Raw genomic sequence first — 26,357 nt, 5'->3', positions numbered from 1 at the left:
AAAGATTATCCTTCTCATGTATGATCTGGCACATACTATGTCCGATTAGCACTGATGCAAAAGCTTGTTTTTAAAAAGAGTACTATGGCTATTGGTTTGTTTTTGTGAGTTCTGTGCTTATAACTTTAATTTGAATTAATAGGAGCTTCCATGAACTCTTTAAACACATCAACTTACAAAACGGTGATCATGAAATCCATCTATTTTCTGATTATTCTAGTTTCCAGGGTTGCCGTGCATTGTTCTGGACATCTTTCTCACCATTGAACAAGTCGTATAAACCTGGGTTGTTGGGGAAGTAGTGTTGTTGTGACTCATGTCTGAATTGCAGTAATTAATTAGGTGTTTTGCGTGCATGTAAATGCACCACGCCGTCTGAATCCCTGACCGTGTCTGGGACTACTCGTCTGTGGCCGTGTCTAGCGTGGGGGGAAATGGGAGAGAAAATGAAGCCTGGCTGTAATCAGCACCCGATTAAGTTACTGTCTGCTGGGTCATTTGTTCAGTCCCAAAAATTACATGACACTTAACAGCAGTTAAGCAGTTCAATATAATGACAAAGAGTGTATGAACCGATTGCTAAATCATTTAGAGATCAGCTTGAATGGTGAAGCATGGATTTGCCACAACAGCAGGGGTGGGCTGACCATCTGGAGTAGCAGGATTTTTCCTAGTGGGCAGGTTTACCTGTAGTGAGTCCAACAACACTGATCTGAAAAGATCTCACAATATATCAGCTTTGGTTTAATGTCTGTTGAGTGATATGTCACAGTATGTTTTGAATGTAACAGTTTTCACCCTTAAAGGGGTCCTATTATGCTTTTGTGCTTTTATGCATTTGGCGAGAGGCAAGGGACACCCCCAGACTGGTCATCAGTCTTATGACATTGCTAACACAAACTCACACCTGGCTGGGCTACAGCATTAAACACTGTGCTGTTCCAGGTTAACACAGGTTAAATGTAATACATTAAATCAATCAATTTAATTTTAAGGACCAGAGGACGCTTGTTGTCAAAGTAGAATTTACATTTAAAAAAAAAAAAACATTAAAATGTGGATCCCCTATTGACTTTCTGAATTTAGGATTCTCCTCCCCAGCTCTTAAAGGTTCGATAGCAGCGGGGACTGGCTTCGTTGAAGTTAACAAACCGTCTGCCTCTGGCCCTCCGTCTTTCAAAGTGTGTTCTCTCCTGTGATCATCCAAATAGCGAAATCCACCTGCTGGGTTCCCCTTCAAAACCTGCCGCTGCAAGAAAGTCAGACAACAAATTCACCTGCATGAATCCCACTAATTTCGGATTCATTTTACACCTCTAGTTATGCGCCGTGTTGCCCCGACAACATCAACATTATTTTACAATTTAGTAACTGACCAGTTGTGACTCAAACCATTGGATGGTCTCCTTTCTCTCAAGCGGTGATAAATCACCATGTTCTCCAGCGTAACCTGGGCTAATTTTCCCCCCGTTGCCCCTAAATTAAATGTTTCTGAGTGTTGGCATGGCATGGTCTGACATGTTTTTATAAATCTGGCAGTAGATCTGAGTGAGATTTCCTTTGTAGGCAGCTTCCTGTGGAGCTAAATTGCTGTTTTGAAATATGCTGTTTTTTCTCCACCAGGCAGCGTACAGTGTCTGGTAATTTAACAGCTTTTATTTTGCAGAGTTCTTAAAACGGTTTGTTAACATTCTTGGCGTTCCCCCTATTAACCACAGGCTATGGAGGATAATGACTACCTGCATGTTAAGCAGTAAAGAAAAACGACCCACTAAACTTCAAAAAAACGCAGAGGCATTTCTTAAATATAATCATTGAAAAAGAGTGTATCGATTTACCTCTAATTCTCCCACTGCTCCTATAAGCCTTTTTTACTTTCAAAGCATTTTCTCCTTTTGATCCTGCAAACAGCGAGTCCAACCCCACTGTGTTCCCTTTCCCCACGTCCACAGGAGAGTGAACAGTCTGAAAACACAGCTTCCTTTTAAAAGGCGGATCTGACTGAGTTCAAAGAAAAAAAGTTCTTTGGAAAAGAAAAGAAAGAAAGAATCAGCAAACTGTGAAAAAAAAAATAAAGGAGTTTTTTTTTTTAATTTCTTTATGGGGGAAATGAAAGGAAATAAAGAATCAAAGGAGGAGATGTATAAAAGATATGATAAAATGAAAATTATTTTAAGAAAGGTGAGGTTTTTCTTAGCTCTGCTGGAGGCGAGAGATAATGATTTACACCCAGCCACACTTAAACACACCTCTCAGACAGCACCGAAGATGTGCGTGATATTTACATTTTAAACTGGTGCTCTCATCCAGAGCGATTTGCAGTGAGTGCAACATTAGAGTGCACTCCTTAATCTGTAATATTCCCTCAACACCGTAATGATTCTGTCAAATGGAGAAACGCTGGAAAAGGAAATAAAATGAGTCAAAAAGCAAAGGGAGGATTTTAGGACTGTTAAGACCAGGGCATATTGAAGCTGGCAGAGGCAGAGAACATGAGATGGGGGGGAAGAAACGTGAGTTATATATTGATGAGATTTAGCTTTAAGGTTATGTGTGAAGTTGCAGAGTGACTGCTGCAGTCTTAAAGGGAATTGGAAGGTCATTACAGTGCTGAGGAGATAAGAGTAGAGGCTTGGTGGAGAGATGGATTTGTTGCAGCAGGGAAGGAAGAGACAAACATTTTGTAGGAGGAAGACCAACAAGATTAAGGAAGGGGTGATGGTCAAGGTGAAGCACTTGGCAAGAGTTTAGTTAAGGGGTTAGAGGGAAAAAATCGAAGTGAATGGAGTGTAGTATGTGTGTAGTGAGTAAATCTGGGCGCTAACGCTAATGTGTTTCTACCACGGAGACCTGAATCTCTCTCCTCTCTGCTATCCACAGAGCACTCTAACAAGGACAAGGCGAAGGAGAGAGACCGAGAGGAGAGAGAGAAGAAGAAGGTCAGAGACCGAGAGAAGGAGAAGAAGAAGCACAAAGTGATAAACGAGATCAAGAGGGAGAACGGAGAAGTCAAGCAGCCGATTAAAGGTTGGTGGAAAACACACACACATTAATGCAAACCAAGTGATTTATGTAAGGCTGAAAGATTCTTTTTCCAGTTAATCGTTTGGTCCATAAAATGTTAGAAAGTAGTCATAAAAGGCCCATTATGATTTCCCAGAGACTTTGAGGATGTCTTCAAATTGATTTTTATGTCCAACCAGCAGTCCAAAACCAAAAAGTATTCCATTTACAGTGATATTTAAAATGTTGTGGCCTTCCCCAGCGGATGGAGTTGCTCAGTTGTTTCTGCATTAGATACTTGACAAATCTCCCATTAAGCTACAATTTGAACAGATTAAAAAATGTGCGATTAATCCATCATCCATTTTATGCCACTTATTTTTGCATACATTTAATGAATTATATCATTAGGAATTATTGTGATATACTGCTAGGAAATACTGAGAAAAATGTGGCGTAATAATACATAATTCCTACTGGATTTGCATCATACTTTAATATTTTAGCCAGTATGATTGTGAAACAGGTATTTAACTGCATTCTATGAGGTATTAAAAACGTCTTAAATTGAACCCGGTCAACACTGGCAGAAACCCTGGTATCTACAGTACAATATTAAAATACAATATAAACACAATTGTTTGTATACAAGTAGTTTTTTGATTTCTTAATTTGTTGGCAGAAAGAGGCTGTCGTCATTTTTTATTGTCAAAATTGTTGTTGTTTGAGCCATCTGTTGGTGTGAGAGTCTCTTTCCATGGTATGCAGTAAAAAACTACGAGAAATGCCATGATGATGATGATGATGATGATGATGATGATGATGATGATGATGATGATGATAAAAATGAATATGTGTAAGTCTCTCAGAAAGCAGCTATTAGCACCAGACACTGGAAGCATTTATGTAATTCAGTCCAGTTAGTTGCAGGTAAAAATGCATCACAAATGTTGCGCTGAGTTGATTCATAAATGATGTACAAGTGCATCCAGTTGTACCCCAGCATTTGGCCCACTTTCACTTGCTGCTGTACAGTACATCATCATCATCATCTTTGTAACATACAAGCACAAAGCAGTGTGGCCGTAGTTATGAATATTTTATTTTTTCTCAGGCTACCTTTGAACTGTGTTGCTCCTCACATGGAGAATTTGTGCTTTGGGTTTATTTCGTCTGACCTGTGTGTGTGTGTGTTTATGTGTGCAGGCTGATTGTGCATCTGGTAGCTACAGCAGGATTGTAACAGGAGAAGCTGAGAAACAAGCCGAGGTCTTGTGTCTAGTGCCACTCCGTCTCTCTCTGTCTCTCTCACTTTAGTTCAGGAATGTATTCTTAATGTGATTCTTACCAAACTAAATGTATGAGTAACATTAGGAAAACACTCTTAACAGAGAGCAAGCCATAGTCAGTGCTTTAATGGTGAGTCAGTTGATCGATTAGTTGATAGACAGAATCATTTTGATTATTAACTATTAAAGTTATTTATCGAACATTTGCTGTCCCAGCTTCGCAAATGTGAGAATTATCTTTTTTTTTCCATTAAAAAGAAAATATTGCAGATTGAATCCTTTATTTGATTTGGACTGTTAGTTGGACAAAAACTATTTGAAGACATCAACTTTGTCTCTGGGTAATTGTGATTGCATTTGTTCACTATTTTCTGGCATTTAATACTCTAAATGAATAAGTTATAATACGAGAAAAATAACCAACAACTGTTAGTTGCAATCCTAAACGTAATTGTCTTTATAATTCTTTACTGTATGACTACTATGTGATTGTTCAGACCAATATCCACAAAAAGTTGGTCAATATTACATTTTACGGTGTAATATTATGCTTAACGTAAATATTTTTGACAATGAACCTCTTTAAAAGAAATTGTTAAAGAGGCAGGACACTTTACTGTTGAACAACTTCACTAAACACTATTGTATATGATAATGAAGCGGTCCCCAGCAAAAAGGAGAATAATTTATTTTCACTCTAATTCCAACACAATGACAGAATGTGTGACTATTTCGGTCATGGGTTTCATACACTTTCTGTAATAAAACATCTAAAAGAAATAAATCCTCTCAGATGGGGTCCGATGGTCTAATTTGTACCAATTTAGAGGTCCTTGACATGAAAAGGTTTGGGAACCACTGAGTTAAACCGTAGATGAACTACAAATAAAAACACATTATAGATTTTCAAACCTTGAATTAAGAAAATACAGGTCAAAATGCATACAAATGTACCATATAAAACATTTATGGACTATAATTTCAGTGTGCGTAGCTGCCAAATGTACACAAACAGATATGTGACAGGCCACCGTTACAGCCTACAGGTGTGTATCAGTCGGGCTCTGTTGTGTGTTCATGTCTGCACTTTATGAATGTGGTGTCGAGTTTCATTGTTTACCTTTCGACAGTAGTGAATTATTTGCGGAGCGCTGTTACGTAATGTCCCTCTCTCTCTCTCTCTGTACTTGACTTTACCTTTTTAAACAGACATTCACACACACTGACATGTATACATGGACTCACCACTTTTATTCAGATGGATTAGATTTGTTCTAAAGCTCCAGTCAGGCTCGCGGTGTCTCTGTGCCGGTATGCTCTGACCACACTGTGACATTTGAAGGACTTAGTAAGGCTTTGGCCACACATACCATAGCTAGTATCTGTCTACAGATGGAAATTACAGCTCACTCTTTCAACCTTCATACTTTCTGTGAGGTGGACAGGCGCCCTTTTAATGTTGGCTCATCTTCTCCGTACGAGTGTAAGAAGCGGAGAGGTGAATTAAGAGGAAGGGAGAGGCTGATAAAAAGAGTCAGTGTGTGTTATTAAGTCTGCAGTCATCCCGCCAGAGAGGCTCATATTTAATCATGTGTGTATACGATGATAGAGGCACGCTGGGATACATGGTGGGAATCTGAGTCCAGAGGGAGACGAGGAGCCACCAGAGAGTGGGTTTTCAGTAATAGTGAGCGAGGCATTTAATCAGCGAGTGTTACGTTTGCAAATGTTGGGAGTGATGGAGTCAAGAGAGGGGAAGTTAGAAATTCAATCAGTGAGAGAGTGTTAAGTTTACAATTGGAAAGGACGACAGAGAGAGAGGTGCGCCCAGAGGAAACGTATATAGGAAATCAATAAGCAGCAAGCAACTGTTCTGACAGCAAGGCTGCTTTATTACCACTGAGGCTGTTTGTTTGTGTGGCCCGCTGTGTGTGTGTGTGTTTATTTATTTGACTGGGAACTTCTCTGACCTCAAACTGATCGTGACCGCCTCGCCAAGTGGTTCACTCTCGAACAAATGTGTGTGTTTGTGTGTAAGCAAAAGAGGGAGATTCCAGTTTGTACACACGTTTTTTTTTTAATTGTTAGAGGAAAATCAAACATAATTGTGGACATTTTTTTCAATGTGTTGAACCTCGATGAAGTAAATTCTAACTTTTTTTTTAGAGCAGCTGACAGTGATTGAACAGGGAGGGATTCACGACAGGTGTCATGGCTCTTGATCAGAGCAGAAATAGTCAATAGTTTAGTAGGCGATCAATAAAAACTTCACATGAACAATTTTTAGAATTTTGATTAATCACTTAAAGGAACAGTGTGTAACATTTAGAGGGATCTATTGGCAGAAATGGAAAACAATATTAATAAGTATATTTTCTTCAGTGTATAATCACCTGAGCCGTTGTGTTTTCGTTACCTTAGAATGAGCTATATATGGAGCAGGTCTTCTTCACGGATTCTGCCATGTTTCTACTGTAGCCCAGAACGGACAAACCAAACACTTGCTCTAGAGAGGGCCTTTCACATTTTCACAACGGCCGCTGTAGTTCTCCTACGGGTCTGGCACACGGTACAAGTTTCAGTTGGTTGCAATCTGCAACCTCACAGCTAGATGTTGCTGGATCCTACACACTGCACCTTTAAGTCAGTTTTTAAAGTAAAAATAACAAAAAAATGTACTGGTTCCAGCTTTTAAAATGTGAGGAACATGTTTTATATCATTGTGAATTTAACATTGTTAAATTTTAGACTGTTGGTCAAACAAAATAATACGTTTGAAGATGTCAGTTTGGGCTTTTCTTGGACATTTTGTCAACCGAATAACTGGCGGATTAATCGATAAAAAAAGATAATTGTTAGTTGTAGATTTACTTTTTATAACATAAAATATATAATAAGAATAGGGCTGTCCTTGACCAAAGAAATTCTTAATCGATTAGTTGATTTAATCAACAGATCTGTGAAACTTGAGTTTACCACTTTAAATCTGGTGTTTACCAGAGATGGGCTCATAAGTTTCTTGGAAATAAGTCATTCAGCATGAAAAAAGCATAAAAAGGATAAAGAAATCTTAGTCGACTAAGACAGAAACAACAGATTAATCAACTAATCGAGTAAGAGGGTGCAGCCCTAAGTAAGAGTATGTAAAACATAAGACAGTTTATATGTTGTTTGCATTGTACACATGAGCTTCACTGTAAAAGTCTTTCATCTACCTGGAATCAATTAGCCACGAAAGAGCCGTAGCTGGAAAGCTTTCATTATGAAGCAGCTGCAGGCGCACAACACACTCACAGAAATGTTTAACATAGTTGAGAGTTAGTTGCCTTATAAAACGTTGACTACTTCTGTATTTTGTACCTTTTAATAGTGCTTTTGGTCTGTGTACCAGAGCAGAATATGATTTGAATATTGGATAAATAGAATATAGTTATTATTGTAATCTGAACATAAGTTTGAGGAAAAAAAACAGGATTTATTCTCGTTATCTATATTTGAAGTTTGCACAAGCCGTGAGACTTGCATCTTTATATTATATCTGTTTATTACATTTCTTATCACCATCGTAATACCCAACAAATTTATCACACATCACATATTTTCTCTCCATATCTCGCTGCTCTTCTGTGGATTGAGGAAGGTTGAGGTGTGTGAATAAACGTGTGTGTGTGTGTGTGTGTGTGTGTGTGTGTAGAGAGAGAATTGGGGGAGGGGTGACTTGTGGGTTAAAGAGCTTTTGGATTAGTAGCTTTAGGTATTGTACTGCAAATACCAACTTGCTGTTGCTCTCTTTATTGCTCACATTATGTTACTCTCTCTCTCTCTGCTCTTTTTCATTCTGTCGTTCATTCCTGCCTTATCTGGCGTTGAACGTGTGTGGGGTACAAACTAGACTGACGGTGTGTGTGTGTGTGAATGAGATGATATTTGAATAATGCTGAGGCAGCAGCTGTCTAAGTGACTCACATGCACGTATACAGTAACTGTTTACATGTCCACTTGTTTACACAACCGCTGCTGGGTAAGAATGAACCAGCCAGGCAGCAACACGTTCCCAAATAAAACTCTCACACACACACACACACAAACACGTACAGTAGCACTGTGCATAAATCTGCATGTTCCACTCTGTCCCGCCTCAGGCGTCCAAGACACGGTCGGTCCACCATGTAAGGTATTATCTCCGCTCAGATATGCCACTCGAAAGCTCGTTTCCTGGCTTAGTCATATCTGCTTTTTCTCAAGGGATGCCATATCAGGGCTCTGCAAATTTATTTTCTGCATGCACCCCAGGAGACGCACACCATCTGGGAGAAGCTATGAGTCATCTGTCTACACTTACTTAAAATAGTTAGGACTCATTATTTATTTGTGTTATTGTTTTTTAAATAGGGAATTTATCAGGTAGCGGTTTGTTTTGATCATTAAAAACAGGGACAGTAAATTATCTAACAATATTTACCATGTATTGTTTCTTTTTTTTTACCTGTTTTGGCTGAGCATAATCAGCACCTCATTTGCAATTTTCCCCATTTTTCTCCACACCTTATTTTACTGGAAGTTTTTTTTCTGAACTTTCGTCATTTCAAGAGGACCTGATTCACTGTAAAGTACAGTGAAAATTGTCTTCATACAGCAGGGGAATGAAAAGGGTTGAGGATTGGTTTGTTGATCCATCACACAGCAGACTTGAATAGATTTTTATTTCTACAAAGCTTACATGAATGATGTGTCTCCCTACTCCCTTTTTTAAGCCTTTTCAAAATTAGATTTTTTTTTTCATATTTTTGTGTGGATCTTTTAAGAATGTCTTCTCCTGTAAAAAGTCTCTTCTCTCTAAATAATAAAGTCCTTCCCTCCTCTCTCTCTCTCTCTCCGTCACTCTGTCCAGATGAAAAAGAGAAAGCCAAGATCAACTCGGAGGAGCTGCAAATCAAAAAAGTGAAGAAGAAAAAGAAGAAGAAACACAAAGAGGGGGAGAAGCACAAACGAGTGAAGATGTACCACCGCTCCAGCCAAACCGTTTGCGCTGGCCTGCTTCTCCTCCCTTCGTCCTCTCCACCTCCTGCCTCCTCATCCTCTGATCCCACTCAGAACTCCTCCCTGTCTCCGTTCAAGTCCCCTCTACCCGTTTACCCTCCACCCAACAACAAAACTGCACATCTCTTACCTTCCGCTCCTCATATCGTCCCCAAATCCCTCTTTAACTGCGCCCTCCTGAACTCTCTGAACCCTCCGTCATCCTCCATGAAGCAACCTTCCCAAACCAAACACCAGCCGCAGTGCACCTACCCCGGCATGGCGGGCCTGGAGTTTGCCCAGTACATCCACATAGAGAACCAGCCTAACGGAGGGGCCCTGGTGGCCCACGCCTACACGTCCCAGCTCTCCTCTCTCTCCACGGGCCAGAGGCAGAGATTTGCCCAGGAGTTTGTCACCTTGGCCTTCAGCGAGGACTCCTCCCAGGTATGGCAGAGATATTGATCAGATCGATCCATGGGTGTTGGACATGCTGAAAATGAATGGAGCACTTTAAACAGATAGTTTGGGTGTTTTGAAGTTAGGGTTGTATGAGGTACTTATCCATAGTCAGTGTATTACCTACAGTAGATGACGGCTGGCATGCCCCCAGTTTGGAGAAACAGACAGGAGTTACCACACTGGTGTAGAGCAATGTACTGCTGTAGACGGGGCCGGTAGCAAGGCGTATTTTAGCCACCTAAAAGAAAGGCTCACCTAAATCAGTTTAAATGTATGCTATTTTTTGACTATTTTCACTGGTTTACCTTGCCGTGAGACAGCTATACGGTCTGTGTTTCCGATGTTATCTATGCTCTCACCAAAGCAACCAGACACCATTAAAAAAAATTTAAAAAAATAATAATTTTACCTCGCAGAATGCAAGAGTTTCTGATCTACCGCTGCCTCGATCAGATAGTTTGTGTTATTGTGTGACTTTGGAGTAGTTTGGATTCACCGAAGTCAGAAACTAGCACAAACTAACTAACCGATGGAGGCAGCGGTAGACCAGAAACCCTGTGTTCTGCGTGGTAAAATTACAGGTTTTGGCGAGAGCATAGATGGATACAACGGCTTCAGTTCCCCGTCGGAAAGGGCTGTCTGATGGCAAGGTAAAGTGATGAAAATATTCTAAATATAGCGTAGACTTAGACTGATATTGATTCTTTTAGGTGAGCCTTTCTTTTAGGTGGCTAAAATACGTTTTGCTGACGGCCCTTTCCACAGCAGTAACTCCTGTCTGTTTCACCAAACAGGGGCGTGCCGACGGTCATCTACTGTAGGTAATAAAACGACTATGGATATGTACCTCATACAACCCCACTTCAAAACATCCGAACTATCCCTTTAACCTCGTAGAATTTGTTTCATTTTTAGGTCGTTTTTTCTAACACTAATCTAATATTTAGATCTCTTTACTGTCCTTGTTTTTCAGGCAGCTCATTATGTCATGGGAATTATCCACGGAGAAGCCGGCTACCTTCCCGACTTCCTGGACTACTTCTCAACCAAGTTCCCATCAGCTCCAGTCAAAATGGAAATACTGGGAAAGAAGGACATAGAAACCACCACCATGGTTAATTTCTACTCTCAGGTCAGTCAGACACAAACACACACAGGGAGAATATGTGTGTGGGGTGGGACGCTGGTGGGACATATGTTCACAATGCTGCTATAACTGAACTGACATATCGCTCATCTGAAAAACGGATTTGCACAGTTTTTGTCTTTGGTTGTTCAGTTCTGGAGCAGTAGACGCAGCGAGCACAGAGCAGATGGTGAGCTTTCAGACATGAAAAGTATCAAAAATAAGGTCTGAAGTCCAAAATAGCAAGGCGGAGTGCTTCCAAGCCTCTTACTTTCTGTCCTCTGTATATAATCTATTTGGCTGAATATCAGTATCACAACCGTCCATGAACACAGGACCTGTTGAGACAGGAAGTTGCTTTTGTGGCCATAGAAAGTACCAAAACTTCCTGTTCTGATGAAGTCACAAGATGCAGTAAGTGTATTTTGAGGTCATATGATAGAGGGCACACACTGTAGGTGAAGTGAAACAGGAAATAATGATGACACAAATTCATGTCTGCAACTTGGTCTACGCAGCATTTCTTTTGTTCTAAGACATTCTTACACATGCAGGCACACACACAGGAAGAGGTGGAGGCCCACTAATCACTTCTCCGAAGTTTTCTACAAATGAACAAATGAAAAGTGTTATACATGCACAGACAAGTGCACACACATGCGTACACACCTTCATTTCTGTTTAAAATGGGACATGTTGATCTCATCTTGAACTCTGGGTCAGTATTTTGTACATGTGAGCAAAGTTCAAGAAAGATATTGCAGTGAATAATATATGTCACCCAATTTTATCTTTTTACGGGACACATATACTGCATTTAAGAAGCATTTATGTGCAGTTCTGTGTTTGTTAATGAAGAAGGAAGACTGATAGAAATGATATAAGAAGGGAAATGGAAGGAAGGAAAAATGTTAATACAGTAAGTCGAGGGGGAGGATGAAGGGATGTCGGGGGAGGGAACAAGATCGATTGAAGGAAAAGACGGGAAGACTGCTGTGTGCAGATGAAAAAGTTGTATTGTCGAGGCTTCAACCATCTGGTTTGAGCATCTGTCTCAATCTGTCCAGCATTAAACAGCTTTTGGCATTCACACAGATGTCTGATTTCTCCGAGTAAATGTCAACATTAACAATGACGGCGGACAGAGTTGTGTGCAGTGCGCAGGTGGGGGGACTGCTTTCACTTCACAAAGCAAAGTTTAAGCGAGAGCAAGAGGGGCAACATATTAGAGAGTGAAAACACGAGGGGGAGTCGACAAAGACGCAAGAGGGGAAAGGTGGGGAGAGAGCAAAGGGCTACGTAAGAAAAAAAACTGAAAAAGATGAAAAATAAGGTTGATATCAGAATAGGAAAGTGACAGAGAAGGTGTGAAAGCAAGAAGTGGTGAGAGATGACTCCTTGCTTGAGTCAAAACCAACACAAAAAGGTGTTTTTCTTCTCCCAAATATGGGAGCCTCTCTCCCACTCCTCATCATACTGCACAACCTTTTGAGGACAACTGGAAGAACAAGAAATGTGTGTTTTTGCTGCTGGCGTCTGTCTGGATTGTCTCCTCTGAGGACGGCGACACAGCTAGCCCTCTTCATTTAGAGCTATCCCGCCGTCTATAGTTCACTAATGAAAAGCCTTTTGTTGCCTCAAACCTCCTGAGTGGCTTTCTATTGAGATACTGCCTGCTCTTTTTCAATGTGAGTGCTCGCCGCACCAGCTACCAGTGTAGCTGTAGTGTGTGTGTGGTACTACAGGGGGTAGAGCAGTTTATGCTCTCTAACGCTCCCCTTCTGGCTATTTTTTTCCCCCTAATAATTATGAAATATTCATAATGTTATTCTGCGGTGTTTGTTTCTGTTTTGGCCAGCTCTGCTTCAACAAACACATCTTTGATCTCGGCATGTGTCTGAGTAAATGAAACCAAAGATAATGAATGAGTTAAACGTTGAAATTGTCCATTGTCTTAACTGAGTTTTACCCTGCAAACCTGTGTCCTAACTGAGCTGTCCCTTTAAGAGTAGTGTTCCTTGCAGGGCTAACGTCATTGTCCACTGGTCTTGTTAATTTTTCCCCCTCCCTCCTAGCTTTCAGCAGTGACCTTGGGAAGTAGACATACAGTCTACTACACACACACAAACAGATGTGAGCATGCACACTGATATATATATACACACACACACACACAGGCAGATTAATGATTTCCCTCACACATTTTTCCTCCACCTTTCTTCCTCTCCAGCTCTCCCTCTCTTTAGTGTCTCCCCTCCCTCTGCGTTAGTCTGTCTTTTATCCCTCCACTCTTTATGTTCCCTGCTCTGTTGTTTGCTCCTCTGTTCCAGTTGCAAACGACTGGACAGCTGTGCAAGAGGAAAAGAAGGGAGGAATTAGCAACGGCTTGCAATGTCCTTTTGGTGTTTGTGTACGTGTGTGCATTCATTCTCCTCGCTTAGTTTTATTCCGCAGGAGTACGACACACAAATCACCCACGCACTTCTTCACTCGTACTCGATAATGAGCCGTGTGTGTGCAGAATTTGACTGCAGGTATCAAAGTTGCTCCGCTGCCATTCAGGCGGCGCGTGAGTGTTTTGTATTCAGTGCCTGACTGAAGGCATTTTCAGTGGTGCGAAGGATTATAGAAGATTACAGCACTCCATTTTCTCAGGGCAAGTACAGCCCAGCAGCCAATACATGATGTGCTTCGACAGTGAGGTAATTTGGTCTTTCCGGTTTAGTCACTAAGTAATAATTTAGTTACGAGAGATTAATGCAATGCAAAAGAACAGATTGCAATTTTTTTCATTTTATATTAATCTGTGCTCACATTGTGCTCATGTGTATACTCATAGCTGCACAAGAGCATCCACAACAATGCGCTGCAATGTAAACTAGCTAACAGATGGCATGTTTAGGGGCATGATTAGATAAAGGAATGTGGTCTGTAATTCATTTGTAACCCCTGTATCATGACACGTATCGTATTGCCAGATTTTTGCCAATACACCGCCAAGCTCATTTCATTAAGCATGGCAATGTTAAGGTATAGTAAGAATGAAGCAAGGCTGAAGCTAGCTCTTTGTCTGTCGTAGGACTGTCCTCGAACAAAGAAATTCTTAGTCTAACGCTCGTACGATTTTGTCGACTAATCGATTAGTTGATTTAATCGACAGATATTTGAGTTTCTCCACAAAGAACCACACAAAAGCACCACTTTAAATCTTGCCCTTACCAGAGATGTGCTCATAACTTTCTTGGAAATAAGTCATTCAGCATGAAAAAAGCATACAAAATTTCGAATCAGCAAAAGACGTCTTAGTCGACTAAGATCAAAACGATGGCGAATGGCGCTCCATTTCACAAAAACACATGTTCTGTTACATCAGTTGATCAGCTGTTTACCGTTTTACGGTTTTGGGTTAAACATCATCACGGCCGAGATAGTAATTAGTTTCAGCTTATCTACCTCCTCCTACACTTTCATATCCTCTGACCTGGATGCAGCCCGGTTGCACTTGGCTTCCAAAACCGTCTCCAACACTGTTTACAAAACAAGCCTAGACTTTTTGAATCAGTCTCGCATTGCAACGTTTGAACCATGCTTGACACAGCTCTGGTGTTAACTTGGACTTCATTGAAGGTGGAAAGCAACCATTAGATTATTTTTAATTCAAAGTGTGTTTGCGGGTTAGCCAAGGGAGAGATTATGTAAGAAAAGTTTGAGCGACTGTATGAGGGACCAGACTGCAGCCAGAGAACTTTGTTGTGGCGCAGGATCAGTAATAGACTTAGTACTCTAGAGACTGACCGGACATAATGATTTAGAAAGAGAGCTGGGAAAGAGAGGAAGAAGCAGACGGAGTTCGTAGAGGGGTCAGATAGAGCAGCCAGATGATGTCATGACGACATGACCTCCGCCGGCGAGAGTGAAGGATGTGTTGACGAGAGGAGGGAAACTTGTTATACAATTAACAAGTGGCTACAGTGGCCGCCGCACCAGAGACGGAAAGGAGACCAGGAAAGAGAGAGGCTTGATCTAATCGACTTCCCACCGGGGACGCCAGTATTATGAGGGAAAGAAGAGGCAGAGGAGGAGATGGAGAGGCCGACAGAGACCAGAGATAATCTGAGTCAAAACAGCAAGTGGGAAGTAGGAAGGGAGTGAGACTTGCTGCTTTTAGCCAAAGAAAGTGACAGCAGGGGAGAGATGACAGTAATGATAATTATATATAATGATGTCGGCTTTTTAATCTTGTGAATTTGCGGACCTGGAATACCAAATGAGATGCAGCCCATTTTAGATTAGATTTTAGATTAAAAAAAAAGATTAGTCTTGTTTTATTCTTTTGTGTCCAGAATTTTTACTGTCGGACTTGTTAGTATTTATTAATCGTCTTGTGCTTTTTATGCAGCAGCATCGCCCATTTTAAGTAAAGCTTATTGTCAACTTAAGCAGTAAAAGAAACACGTAAGTAGAGGTTTTTATAGCCGATGTCATCAAAAATATTCGTGCACATTTTGGCAACGGAAGTGGCATTTTTGCCCCAGCCATCCGGACGAGTTTGCAAGCTTTAAACATAAAATAAAATGTGAATGAAATAAAACTGTTACCGGCATCAAAATGTCTGGTTGTTGCTTGTTCGGTTGTCAGAATTGATATTGCAACAGCGGACTTAAGTTCTGCAGAATTACGACAGGATCACAACTGTTTGAGAGCAACAGGTGTTTCGGTTAAATGAGATGAATGACATCAGACCGACACATACGGGTACTTCCCCCTTTTGGGGGAAAGAAAACCAAAGATCCCATAGACTTTAATGCAATTTGACGTATGTTTGGATTGTAATTTTGACAAATTCGTACTCATTCATCTGTTGTCTGTAAATAACCGACGTGTCAATAGCCAACTGTTTGATCTATAGGCTGAGATTTAGTTGGAGACGACAGTCTGATGCTGCTATAACGTTAACGTATGACTGTACTGTGAATATTCACTTATCGTATGTGCCTCAACTGTCAGTGTGAAACCCTGGGTTATCCTACTACACATCAGCTTTTTGTCATTTTCTCTCCTGTGACAGTGAGTTTCTTTCCCCCACATGGAGCGCAGCTTCGGCGATGACGTAATGCTGGTCTGGTCTATAGCTTGGAGCCATAAAGCCCCTCTTTTATGTCTTTTTTAGGACACGACAGGAGAACAAATCGGAGATCAGTGTATTTGGATTTATTGTTTGTGCAACCAACTACACAGCAACTCTTGGTCACAGCGTTATTACTATTACCGGTTTGTTTAAAGTAGAAGTTTGGAGACGTGTTTCAACTTCTTCTGTTTACTCCGTTATCGTCTATGAGGGACACGGGATTGTTTTCCCCCCAGAAGGTGGCGTGGTCATGTGAGGCTACTCTGGATGACCTATTGCCGGTCTGATGTATGAGGCATTTGGCTGAAAGTCACCAATTAATACGGCCGCTCATTAAACCAAAAATACTGGCGGCGTTTATGGCTGCAAGCTATGACACATGTTCACCAGACAAGGACACGATCGAAAATGCTTGCATTGGTAGCGCCTATTTTAAAACTCGATAAACTCAAAACTCTGAGTCTGTGTCATGGTATTAGACGTTCTGTACACGACCACAGATAATGTACTAGTTGTAAGCATGGTTGCTTACGTCTTCTACCCACTCAGTAATAGCACAAGGATCTGGAAAGTCGATTTGTTTATGTTGATTCACGATCTTTGGTGGTTAAGCCGTACTTCCGTTGCCAAACTGCATGCGCACACTTGCGTCATTGTTTGCATACAGTAAAAGGGTCATTCGTTTTCACATATTCACCCATTGAGTGTGTGTTTACGCGCACGTACACAAAGGCAAGGAAGTCCTGGAGCATCTTGAACAGTAACTCAGAGGAAGTCTGTCACATTTCCTGTTCCCTTCTGTTCGCCTTCACTTATTATAGACAAACTGTGTTCGTGAGTGAATCACTGACTGTTAAATGTACCCGTTTATTTGAGGCAGAGCTAGTGTTTCCTAATACTCCTCCTGTGATAGTGAGAGACTGTTCCCTTTGCTAACAACGTGGGGGTTATTCTGCTGTTAAATTATGCATTGTGTAAACACTCACAGGAAGAGAAAATAGACGCTCATACAGTAAGCACACACTGCTATAAGTACGCAGGAAGATGAATACACGCACACATACATGTAACTGGCTGAGAAACACAAACGCTTGTATGCGTGAAGGCATTTGAATCCATGTGTGCACACAGACACATTTCCCTCCCAGTATCTAGGTCATTGACTCAGTGAGACTATTTAAAGTTGTGATGTGTTTACGCGCGTGGAGTGAGTATTTCAAGCGGTTAGTCATCATCATCTTAGGAGGATATTACACAGTGTGCGTCGGGGCACAGATGCGGTGAAATGAAGTGAACAAACGCACCACATGGCTCGGCCCGTCTCGGCATGATAAACTGATTTATGTCGTTAATTCATCATAGATTAGATAAACACCAATAGGCAGTTATTTGATGCATGTAATTAGACCAATTTGCAAGTGAACATGCAGGAGCTTTTTTTTTTTTTTTTTTTAAACAAAACACATTACTGCTGACAAGACAACATGCTGTTTTTAAGGGGATCAACTCTACAGTATATCTTCTACCTGCAGTGTGCACAGGTTGCTTCATCCACTGAGTATAATAACATCATATTCTATATACTGGGGCTGTAATGATTAGTCAATTAATAGTTAAGTTGATATGTTACCACCATTTGTACTTGATGCCATTGGAACTATTTGTATTTTAAAACTTCTCAACCTAAATACTTCAGTACTATTTCATTGTGATAAACAGAAACACATTTAAATTTTTGAATCATGTTAATATACTTTTAAAACAGAGTGTCATATTGCATTTTGATTCTTGCATTTTAACTCATTGCTGTGTGTCACAATCATATCAGAGTTTCTATTGGCCCAAAGCTAACATGGGTGGGAGTAATGGACACAATATGCCTGTTTTATTGCCACAAATGATCCCCATTTGTTGATATGAACTTTTTAATGATACAGCACAATTTTATAATTTATAGCTAATTATTTTGCAGATCCCCACTTTGAGAATCACTGATCTATCAAACAAAAAAAATGTTAAACATTTTTTTTTGCTAGTTCCCGCATGTGAAATGTGTGTTATATATGTTTTATATCACTTTAAATTAAGTATCAGTCTGGTTATAGTCTCAATAAATTTTGAAATATTTTAATGTTTGCTAAACAGTACAGTGACTAAAGCTGATTATGAACACCTATAATTAGCACTTAATCCGCCTGTTGTAATTAATTGTTATTTTTATCTAAATTTTTTAAAGAACTGTTGTTGACCCTTGTAATCCAGTTGTTATGGCTATTCTCTCCTAATTATCCTAAATAACCAAGTTACTGGACCAACAACAGTTCCTTATTAAAAGCAACGCCCGGGGGGAAATGGCTGCAACACACACACACATACACACACACACACACACACACACACACACACACACACACACACACACACACACACGATTGGCATCTGAGCAGCTGTTTTGGGATTAAGTGCCTTGCTCAAGGACACACACCTTTCCCCTTCAGTCTTTTATCTAATTCATTGTTTCCATCTTCATTACGTCTCCTTCACCTCCCTCCTCTCGTCCTCTCTAACCTGCCCTGTCACACTTCCTCCTTTTTTGTCTCTTTAACATCTTCGCCCTTTTACTTTTTCTTATCTTCTCTCCTTCATCTCTTTATTTTTTCCTGCCCTAACTCCCTCTTTTATCTTCCAAAAACATGTTATCTTCATTTTCACCTGCTTACCCTCTTCCCTCCTTACTCCCCTCCGAGCTATTTCCATCCTCCCCTCCACGTTTTCTCCTCGCTCCCTGTCTTCTCTGTCTCTGTCTCTCTGACAGCTTGTTGTCTTCCTAAACTTTCTCTCCCTCTTCCTCTCACCACTTCTCTCCATCTGTCCCTCATTCTTCCTCTCCAGTGTATCCTCGCTCTCTCCTCCCTCTGCTCTCTCTCTCTTTCTCTCTCTTTATCTCTGCCTTGTTGTCAAGTGGTGACTCACTGGAGGCGTGCAGCCAAGGATCTGGCCAAGACACACACACGCACACACACACATATCCTGATCAGCCAAGAGTACAGCATGCAGGCCACATGCTGCACGTACTGCACACTCGCGCATACACACAAAGACAGTGTTGAGGGCCAAGGGTATGGGACACGTGTTAGACACACACGCACGCACACTATGCTCTGCTGGCCAAGTGAAGAGCAGCAAACAGTCTGTAGAGTCACACTGGTGGAGCAGAAACATCAAGTGAAACCGCCCACACATACACACACACACACACAAACACACAGTTTGTGTTTTGACACCCAGTAGTGATGAGCAGCTTCCATGTCCGTGTCTGGTTTCGTGTTCCTCTGGATTGTATTGCAATCAAACAATACTAAATGCTTATGTGTTATGTAAACATTTATACTTTACACTGCAACCTGTTGGTCTATTGATGTCCCTCATTAGTACCATGATATACATACAAAAAAAATCCTTTGAAATGTGATTAAAATAGCCTCTCATTAAATGTAATATCATCAGAGTACATGTCATACATGGCCACGTAGAACAATGGTTGCAGACCTGCCGATCTGGGGGTCGAGTCTCTCAATGGGTCTTGCTGAGGGTTCGCTAGATGATTAAGGAAAATGCATATTTCTATGTTATATATAGAAATTATACATACTCATTGACTCCAGGGAAGGGAAAAAGAGCTTGGTTGTAACGTTAGTATATCCAGGATCCATCAGCAAAACTGTAATGCACTCAATGAGACCCGGTCTGCCCACTACGGACGACAACGCTTTTCTCAGTCTGCAGAGCCCTGAAGTCCTGCTCCGCTGCTGAACAGAGCACTATAGCTTGTTTATTCAAAGTTTATTATTATTGAAGGTGTCGCATGTCCCCAGCAATTCAGCCGCGAAGTGTGAAGTAGATCGGATGAACAGTTCTTGAGATATACAAAGGACATACAGAAAGACAGACAGAGATTCCTCGCTTTATAGTTAGATTATTCAAATAAAACGAGGGGGAAATAACCTGTCCGGTAAACAAGTGCAGCCTGTGAAAAAGGGTTGCAAGCAGACTTTGCTTTGTTTTTAAGGGGTCACAAGCCAAAAAGGTTGGGAACCGCTGCCATGGAAGACCACTGATAAAAATACCAAGCGTGTTTGATTACATGCAGGATGTCTTAGAGGAATTCAAGACCACAGGGGGGTAATTAAACCGGGATGTGCCACCCGTCTTACAACAACAGGGGCATTTAGTAGGGGTGTGAATCTTTTGGTATCTCACGATACGATTCGATTTCGATTCCGAAAGATACGAAAGTCAGATTTTGTACAGATGTTCTTGTATGTACAGAACAAAATAAAAATAAATAAAGTGGGAAAATTATTATTATGTTTTTAAAATTTATTTTTGGAAGTTGTGAATCGCTTCACATATCGATCGATATTGGCTCGATAGCAACTCAATAATAAATACATTTCTTTGGTTAAGACTAAAAACCATGAAATTTCACAGATTCATCTCTACAAAGAATATATATTTTTGTTAAGAACTGAGTAGAGTAACCAACCTCACCTTCCTGCTGTGGTGTTAAAGTAACATGATTACGACATCATCATCATCTAATGTTGTGTTTCTCTGATGTTGTGGTTGCTGCAGGTGAAGAAGACGTACAGTAACGGTACATACAGAGCCGGGGCGATGAGACAGATCAGCCTGGTGGGAGCCGTGGACGAGGAGGTCGGGAATTACTTCCCAGAATTCCTCGGCATGCTGGAGGAGTCGCCCTTCCTGAAGGTGAGTCGGTGACGGGATGAATGACAGTGATGCTACACAGGAACAGAGTGGGTGGATGGATGGGGAATGGGAAAAGTGATAAAGGTATTCTAATGCATTTACACCACTGACTGTTTGGAAATGCCACAAACTGAACAGATGGAGAAACACTGCCTGACACAAAAACATCAACAAACACACCTAAATATTCTCAGTGGTGGCGAAGAAGAGACGTTAAGTTGGTGTGTCAGAGTGATTTGATGCAGCTTTCAGCTTGGGAAGTCTTTTAAAATGTGTGTGTGGGAACAGACCACCCAAACACTGTGTTTACTGCTGTCCCTGAAATGCAAGAGTGACAAGCTTTTCTTCTGTTTGCCATTCTGTGTTGACACTTCAAAATCTTCTGCATGCACTGTGGAGGAGTGGCGTCGTACGCTGAATATCAAGAGACGCACATCCTCTGGCACTTTTCTAACCGTCGAGGGCTTTGGCTCTGATTCAGCACCCTCTGAAGCATCTCGGGTGTTTTGTCAAGTTTTGCCAGGGGGGGGGCAATTTCTGTACATGAGATTTAAAATACTTGACTTGGTTAAACTGTGAAAAAGTAGATGTACTAACTGTTTCGTTGTCTGTGTGTGGCTGCAGCGGACTCTTCCGTGGGGAACGCTCTCCAGTCTGAGGCTGATGGATCCCTCAGAGAGCGACGACGGTCCCATAATGTGGGTCAGACCAGGAGAGCAGATGATACCTGTAGCTGATATACCAAAGTCTCCCTTTAAAAGAAAACGGTGAGTACACTACAGTTTACTGCACATTATATAAACAAACACACACACAAATGAAGCCAGCCAATATTTTGGATCCTCCTTAAGCACTGCAATGAGACAGAATTAGCAGGGATTTTGGTCTCTATGATTGTTTGTACTGGCTACAAGTCTCTGGTGTGTTTGTGTGTGTGTTTGTTGTGTACTTTATTGAGCCAGCTGTACTCTACGCACAGCCCACGAGGACTGATTATGAAAAAAACACACTGCGGTAGCAGCACGAAGCTTTGTCGTAGCCGGATGAGGCAATTACACCCTCTCTGTTTGTGTCTGTCACAGTGTCATTGTTGCTCACACATAAGCTTTGTCTCACACACACACACACAAACACGGGATTTCTGTGAGCGAGACCATTAGAGAGAATGCGTGTGTGATGTGAGCGATATGTGGCTCACCGCTCTGGTGAGATCGTTATGTTAATAGAGTCGACATCATCAGACGCTACTTCACATGGCAGCGAGCCAAGCGCGGGACGACACGCACATTCCTCCCATGCAGCAGTTATTTCTCTCTTGTCCCCGCTGATTGGTAGTCACATCAATGGTGATATTTAGGGATTTTTTTAATATCATTTCTAGGGCTGTTAATTGATTAAAATATTGATTAATCACATGATTGTCCATAGTTAATTGCGATTAATCGCAAATTAATTACACTTTTTTTTTTATCTGCTTGAAATGTACCTTAAAGGGAGATTTGTCAAGCATTTAATGCTCTTATCAACATGGGAGTGGACAAATATGCTTGCTTTATGCAAATGTATGTATATATTTATTATTGGAAATCAATTAACAACACAAAACAATGACAAATATTGTCCAGAAACCCTCACAGGTACTGCATTTAGCATAAAAAATATGCTCAAATCATAACATGGCAAACTTAAGCCCAACAGGCAACAACAGCTGTCAGTGTATCAGTGTGCTGACTTGACTATAACTTGCTCCAAACTGCATGTGATTATCATAAAGTGGGCATGTCTGTAAAGGGGAGACTCGTGGGTACCCATATAACCCATTTTCATTCACATATCTTGAGGTCAGACATCAAGGGACCCCTTTGAAAATGGCCATGCCAATTTTTCCTCGCTAAAATTTAGCGCAAGTTTGGAGCATTATTTAACCTCTTTTGCGACAGGCTGGTATGACATGGCTGGACTAATGGATTCCTTAAGTTTTTTAGTTTCATATGATGGCAGTATCTTCACTCTAGCTTTAAAACTGAGCCCGCTATAACCTCTGAAACATTGATTGCATTAAAGAGATTACTTTGACAGCGCTAACATTTTTATCTCTTTTTGACCACACATATTATTGGCGTGTATGCTGAAGCACTTGGGATTTATTGTTTTGTTTATATTTTTTACCTTGGTATCGTGAATCGTGGAATTTCACTGGTATTGGTATCGACTACTACTAAATTTTTAGTATTGTGACATTCCCAAGTAATAAAGAAAGTACAATCACTTCACCATTAGTGTCCAACCTGAATCCAGCCTGTAAATACATACATTTTGTCACATCTTCATGTTATGCTTCGGTTGCTGCACACAGTGTTTGAAGGGGACGGCTTTAAAGAGAGAGTGTGTGCTGCTGTCAGAAACACTTGTGTAACAGCTGAGGCTGAAGGAATCTGTTTTATAGAGACACAGATGGATGGATAGATGGCTAGATAGAGAGAGAGAGAGAGAGAGAGACATGGTTAAACTCTATTCCTTTCTCTTCTTTCTTCCGTGTCCTATCTCACCCCATCACCCGATTATTAATCACCATGAGATATGAATACAAAATGACATCTGCAAAACCAAGGTGCACTTTTCTCATCATTTCCTCCCGTTTGGCTCCCTGATCTCTCCTCAATCTCTCTTTCCTTTTCTTTCCTCCACTCCTCCCATATTTCTTTCCTCTGCTGCCTCTTATTATGACTTTCTCTCTCTATTTCTCTTACGATCTGTCTTCTGTTTCCTCCTCCTGACCTCTCCTTCCAGCTTTGATTTGATTTATAGTAGAGTTACCGCGCTGTTATTTCCAAGAACTCTGAAAAGTGTGTTTAGAGAAAGCACACACTGAATATGTCAGAGCAGTGCAAGTGTGTTTTTGTTTATGTCTGTGTGTTTAAAGGAAAAGACATAAAAAACAGTGTGTTTGAAAGAGATATTGAGAGGATGTGATGTTATTTACAGCGAGACCTTGTCTGCAGTTTGGCCCTGTGTTGCGTTGAAGGAAGCTGCTTGTGAATGGGTTTCTCAGTGGTTTCAGTGAAAAGGTCGAGCTCTGACGGCACTGAGACTCTCAGTCTGAGAATTCAGCTTGATTATAGTGGTCAGACGATGAAAATAAACCCAAATATTTCAGCTCGTAGTGAAAGAGCTTCCAGAGATTTACAGTAATTGCATAGTAACAGCAGCAACCTTGGAAAGCGCCAGTTGCAAAACAGGACAAGAGGCCTGACGGACGCAGAGCGCGTCGTTCCTGTTAAGATACAAACTGCAGGACGAATGACAGACAACGCGAGTCCATCGGGCGGCTGTCAGCGAGACGTCAAACCCCAGCCTGCTCAGTCTCAATAGAGCTGGAATGATTAGTTGATTTATCAATTAGTTGAGCGACAGGAAATTTAAACAAAAACAAAAACTCCTGGTTCCAGCTTCTCTGGTATGAGGATTTGCTGCTCTTCTCTATTTTCTATAATTGTAAATTCAATCTTTGGCTGAAAAAAACAATGCATTTAGATCCCCCACCTCCATTCAAAAATGGGGTTTACTTAATGTTACTTCACTTGGATGTTTTACCTTCACTATGCAGAATGATGCATGTGCATTGAAGACTATTATCACATTAATTTGCAGAAGAGGGAAAGTTTCTCTGTGTTTAAGACGTGAGCATTAGGGATGTCACGATACCAGAAGTTTAGTAGTCGATACCAATACCAGTGAAATTCCACAATTCATCCCGGAGAAAACCCACGCTAACACGGGGAGAACATGCAAACTAAGTTTTACTAAGATTACATTTGAACACATCACTATAACGTGATAATGTACCTTCGCTCAATACTCATTTTTAACATCATAAACATGAACATCACAGCATCATAATGTAACTCAATGCAACCTCTGTTAGCTGTTAGCTCCGTTATTAGATAAGCAGGACTGCGCTGCTTACCGGTTGCAAACAACTAACATTACTAGCACTCCTCCTACCGATTTCAACACTGATATGTTGATCACAATGTAGCATTATCAGGGAAATTTTCTATCGTTCCTGGGACGACGGGATGCTGTTGTCTCCAGCCCTGAACCTCGGTACCTACGGTACTGTAGAAAAATGAGTACCGTCACTTTTTCCGAATTTTGGCATTGACTTGGTACCGAAGTATCTGTTCTCTTGACATCCGTAGTGAGCATACAAAATTTTGTGATCACGCAAAAATCACAACCAGTTTGGAAGCCAATCATAGTCCGGTATGCAGCTTATACAAGTGTGATGTCACAGGTGCATTAGCTCAGTTTGTGTGTGAAATCATGTGATGTACAACCTCTTCAGGAATGTGTGCTGCAGCTTTAAGATGCACCTTTAACAGTGTTTGTCGTCAGAGAACGTGGTTCCCTCTGACTTCCTCCTCTTTACACCTTTTTTTTTACTGCCGTATCCCTCCTCTCCCCACCTCTCTCTCTCTCCTTCATCCACCTCTCTCTCTGCCACTCATCCATTCCCCTCGGCCTCCTCCTTTCTTCTCCCTCCCACTTTATTTGCCCATAAATGCTCAGGAATCTGTCCTGACGACTTGGTGCAGAGACAGATTGCCCACTCGCAGTACTGACATACATAGTACCAGAACAACAGGACCTCACATATAGAGGAGGAGGTACAGAGGGTAGACTTCAAATATCACTCTAGATGTGCACGTTCAGCACTCCTCCTTTTGCACTCTCTTCCTTTCAGTGTTTCACTTACCAGCTTTCCTGGTTTTACATTCATTACTGTCAGCCTGCAGTCAGCTCACATACACTGAGCTCTGTGTGTGTGTGTGTGTGTGTGTGTGTGTGTGTACTCTGTAATATATATTTTCCTCTGCTTCTTTCTTCCTCTTCCACCAGCTCCTGCCTCCCTCCTCTTATCTCTGAATGAATGAATGCACAATTAAGTGTTCAGCACGGGTAGTCTCTCTCGCTGCTGTTCTGTCTGTGTTACACTCTCGAAGGAATCTCTGTGAGTGTGTGTTTATACTCTTGTTTGAATCTGACTGCAGCTCCACTGTGAGTCACTGATCCAGTAGCGAGCTGACTGCAGTGCTTCTATTGTTTGGCAACACGGCTCATTTTTTATGCTTTTACTCCACAGCTTCTCAGTCTGTACGCATGAAGCCAAGTTCGAGCGCTTTTGCTTTCCGTTATTGAAAATGCAACAAAAACATTTTTTTACACAAAGCACGCAGAGGATATTACTGATTTCCAGTTTTTTTTATCCTCCTTTTTGGGTTATTTAGTGTTTTGAAGAATTTAAATAGATACCATACTAACCATGCAAGGAAAGCCATTTTTTAAAAAACTGAATAATTTGCGTCGGAAGAAAATAATATTGGTCTGTAGCTAGAAAAATGTAGTTAGGACATTCACATTCCCTGAATACACCACAAGAATGTTTTATAATGTCCCCACTAATGTGTGTTTTCATCCTCTACATCATAACTGTTTTAGGGCTACAACTAACAATTATATTCATTATTGATTAATCGTTTTGTCTATAAAATTT

The 26,357-nt window shown here is 41.0% G+C and overlaps 1 protein-coding gene across 1 annotated transcript in view; it reads left to right on the top strand.

Moving 5' to 3' along the window:
- The window catches only part of LOC119482867 (lysine-specific demethylase RSBN1L-like), a 38,450-nt gene that overhangs the window by 6,177 nt on the left and 5,916 nt on the right, over window positions 1–26,357 (top strand). The window contains exons 2-6 of the mRNA XM_037760765.1: window positions 2,881–3,027; window positions 9,184–9,758; window positions 10,747–10,905; window positions 20,663–20,800; window positions 21,425–21,567. Coding sequence (XP_037616693.1) covers window positions 2,881–3,027; window positions 9,184–9,758; window positions 10,747–10,905; window positions 20,663–20,800; window positions 21,425–21,567 — 1,162 coding nt within the window. The remainder of the gene's footprint in view (window positions 1–2,880; window positions 3,028–9,183; window positions 9,759–10,746; window positions 10,906–20,662; window positions 20,801–21,424; window positions 21,568–26,357) is intronic.

This window comes from Sebastes umbrosus, chromosome 23 (assembly GCF_015220745.1).
Source record: "Sebastes umbrosus isolate fSebUmb1 chromosome 23, fSebUmb1.pri, whole genome shotgun sequence".
Classification (NCBI taxonomy): Eukaryota; Metazoa; Chordata; class Actinopteri; order Perciformes; family Sebastidae; genus Sebastes; species Sebastes umbrosus.
This window is presented reverse-complemented; position numbering and strand designations above follow the sequence as displayed.